Raw genomic sequence first — 2,724 nt, forward strand, 5'->3', positions numbered from 1 at the left:
ATTGAAGACATAAGAGTCAATTATGTTTTCAAGAATAAGACTGATCTAAAACACACACTTGCGAAAATAGCCATCAAGAAACACTTTCAGTACAGAATTGAAAAATCATGTTCAGAAGCATTTTGGGCAAAATGCATAGATGGCAATTGTGGCTGGTATGTACACGCAAGAAGCTCAAAAGTATCAGACTACTTTCGAGTTATCAAATACCATAAACACCACACATGCTCCTTAAATCACAGAAATTTTGAAAATAGACAACCAAGTGCAAAAGTCATCAGTAGTTACTTCAAAGAGAAGTTTCGTGACCCAGGATCAACCTATCGACCAAGGAAAATAATATGAGACATGAGAGATGAACATGGGGTAGGTGTAACGTACAATAAAGCATGGAGAGAAAAAACACTCGCAGTTGATGATGTTAGAGGGTCAAATGAGGAAAGTTATGCATTGTTACCTTCATATTTGTATATGCTACAATTGGCCAACCTAGGAACTATCACAAGAGTATGTAAAGATGAAGAAAACAGGTATGAATAATATTTATTATTTGCATTCCTATATTCAGGGCTTTATTGTTTACAATCCATATCTTACATCTCTAGGAATTGGTTGTTTTTTTCTTTAAATTTTACAGGTTTAAATACATGTTTATTGCTTTTGGGGCTTCATTGGATGTATGGAAGCAATGTAGACCAGTTATAGTGGTAGATGGAACATTTTTAAAGAAGAAATGTGGAGGTACACTGTATGCAGCTTGTGTTAAAGATGGAAACAATCAAATTTTTCCGCTCGCCTTTGGAATTGGGGATTCAGAAAATGACAATGCATGGATATGGTTCTTTACAAGACTAAAAGAAGCAATAGGAGATCGAGAAAACTTGTGCATAGTATCTGACAGGCATAAAAGCATCAAAAATGCAGTTGAACAAGTGTATCCTGGTGTATATCATGGAGTTTGTCTTTATCATTTGAAGCAAAATCTAAGGACTAAGTTTAGGGGATTACATGTGCATGCCATATTTGAAACTGCTTCAAGAGCGTACTCAGCTCAAGAATATTATTCTGCCATGGCTGAATTATAGAAAATTAGCCCTGAAATGACCACTTATCTTTTGGAAGCAAAACCAGAAAAATGGGCTCGGCCATTCTTTCCAACGAAAAGGTATAACATTCTTACAAGTAACATTGCTGAATCTATAAATGCAGCAATTGTGCATGCGAGAGAATTGCCTATAACGTCGTTAATAGAAGTTATAAGAGAGATGCTTCAAAGATGGTTTTCAACAAGAAAAGAAGCAGCAATCAACCAATTCATTGAAGTGACAAAATGGGCAAATGATGAAATGGAGATCAAACTTGATGTGGCATTTCGAATGAAGGTATGTTATTAAAGTTACATTTATTTTCTTTTTGTTCGGCTTTTAAATTTATTGCTTAATAATTGTACTGTTTCACAGGTAGATGCAATTGATGCAATGAAATCTAGTGTCACATATGGTGATCGAGTGTTTGTTGTCGACTTGGAACAACATATGTGCACATGTAATGAATTTCAACTAGAGGGAATTCCATGTGCACATGCTATTGCAACAATTGAAAGCAAGTACTTGGACAAGTACAAATTTTGCTCAAATTGGTATAAAAATTATGTTTTGAAAGAGACATATGCAGGATCAATTAATCCTCTTCCAGATAAAGTTGATTGGAGTGTCCCAGATGAAATTATAGGAGATAGCATGAAAGCTACAAAATTCAAAGTAAAACAAGGACGTCCCAAGGAAAAAGAATTCCATCAACAGGAGAATTTTCCAAGCATGTTCGAACAGTCAAGTGTGGAAATTGCGGAATATTGGGACATAATAGAAAGAATTGTAAAAGCCAACCAATTCTAAAAGAAGGATAACATTGAGTTGTGAATTGCATACATATCATGATCATTGAGATTGATAATTGTCCTTGAGTACAGTGCATTATGCATGAAAGCATGAACTGTTGTTATCTGTTGCAGTCTAAAGACTATAAAGATGCAATGTTATACATATTTGTTGCGTTGTGGACTTGTGGATAAGAATGTTTATACATTTATTAAAGTACATTTTGTTTTTTATTATATTATTATCTATTTAATTTATGAAAAATAGGAATTGATATTAGTGAGAGATGAATTTGACAGAAAAAGGTTATAAAAGATGATAGATTATCATCTAGAAATTATGACAAATTTATCAATTAATCTTATTTATTTAAGGCTTACGGTTTAAATTTCTAGGCAAGGTGTTTAAATTTAAAGCTTAGGGGTTTAAATTTTAAGCTTAGGGGTTTAAATTTAAAATATAGTTGGTTAAATAGAGTTGGATTATAAATAGAGCTTAATGGATAAAAATTTGATACCATTTAGCATTGTGGTTCAAAATTTGATTCCATTTAGCCATGTGGTTCAAAATTTGAAGCCATTTGCATTGTGGTTTAAAGTTTTAGGAAAGTGGTTTTCATTTAAACCTTAGTGGTTTAAATTCTTAGGCAAGTGGTTTAAATTTAAAGCTTAACGGTTTAAATTTAAAACTTAGTTGTTTAAAGAGACTTGGATTATAAAAATAGCTTAATGGATAAAAACTTTTAATTTTGAGTTCAAAATTAGATGCCATTTATCCCGCCGCAGCGCACAGTACCTTTACACAATAGAGCCGCGGCGCTCAGAATGAAAGAAAAAAATGGCAATTT

The 2,724-nt window shown here is 33.0% G+C and overlaps 1 protein-coding gene across 1 annotated transcript; it reads left to right on the forward strand.

Moving 5' to 3' along the window:
- The first annotated feature begins 1,100 nt into the window (after window positions 1-1,100).
- Window positions 1,101-2,071, forward strand: LOC133785684 (uncharacterized). Its single transcript, XM_062224903.1, has 3 exons — window positions 1,101-1,382; window positions 1,461-1,874; window positions 2,012-2,071. Exons 1-3 carry the CDS (start codon window positions 1,101-1,103, stop codon window positions 2,069-2,071), a joined length of 756 nt encoding a protein of 251 aa, XP_062080887.1.
- Window positions 2,072-2,724: the final 653 nt, after the last annotated feature.

This window comes from Humulus lupulus, chromosome 6, assembly GCF_963169125.1.
Source record: "Humulus lupulus chromosome 6, drHumLupu1.1, whole genome shotgun sequence".
NCBI classification, from domain to species: domain Eukaryota; kingdom Viridiplantae; phylum Streptophyta; class Magnoliopsida; order Rosales; family Cannabaceae; genus Humulus; species Humulus lupulus.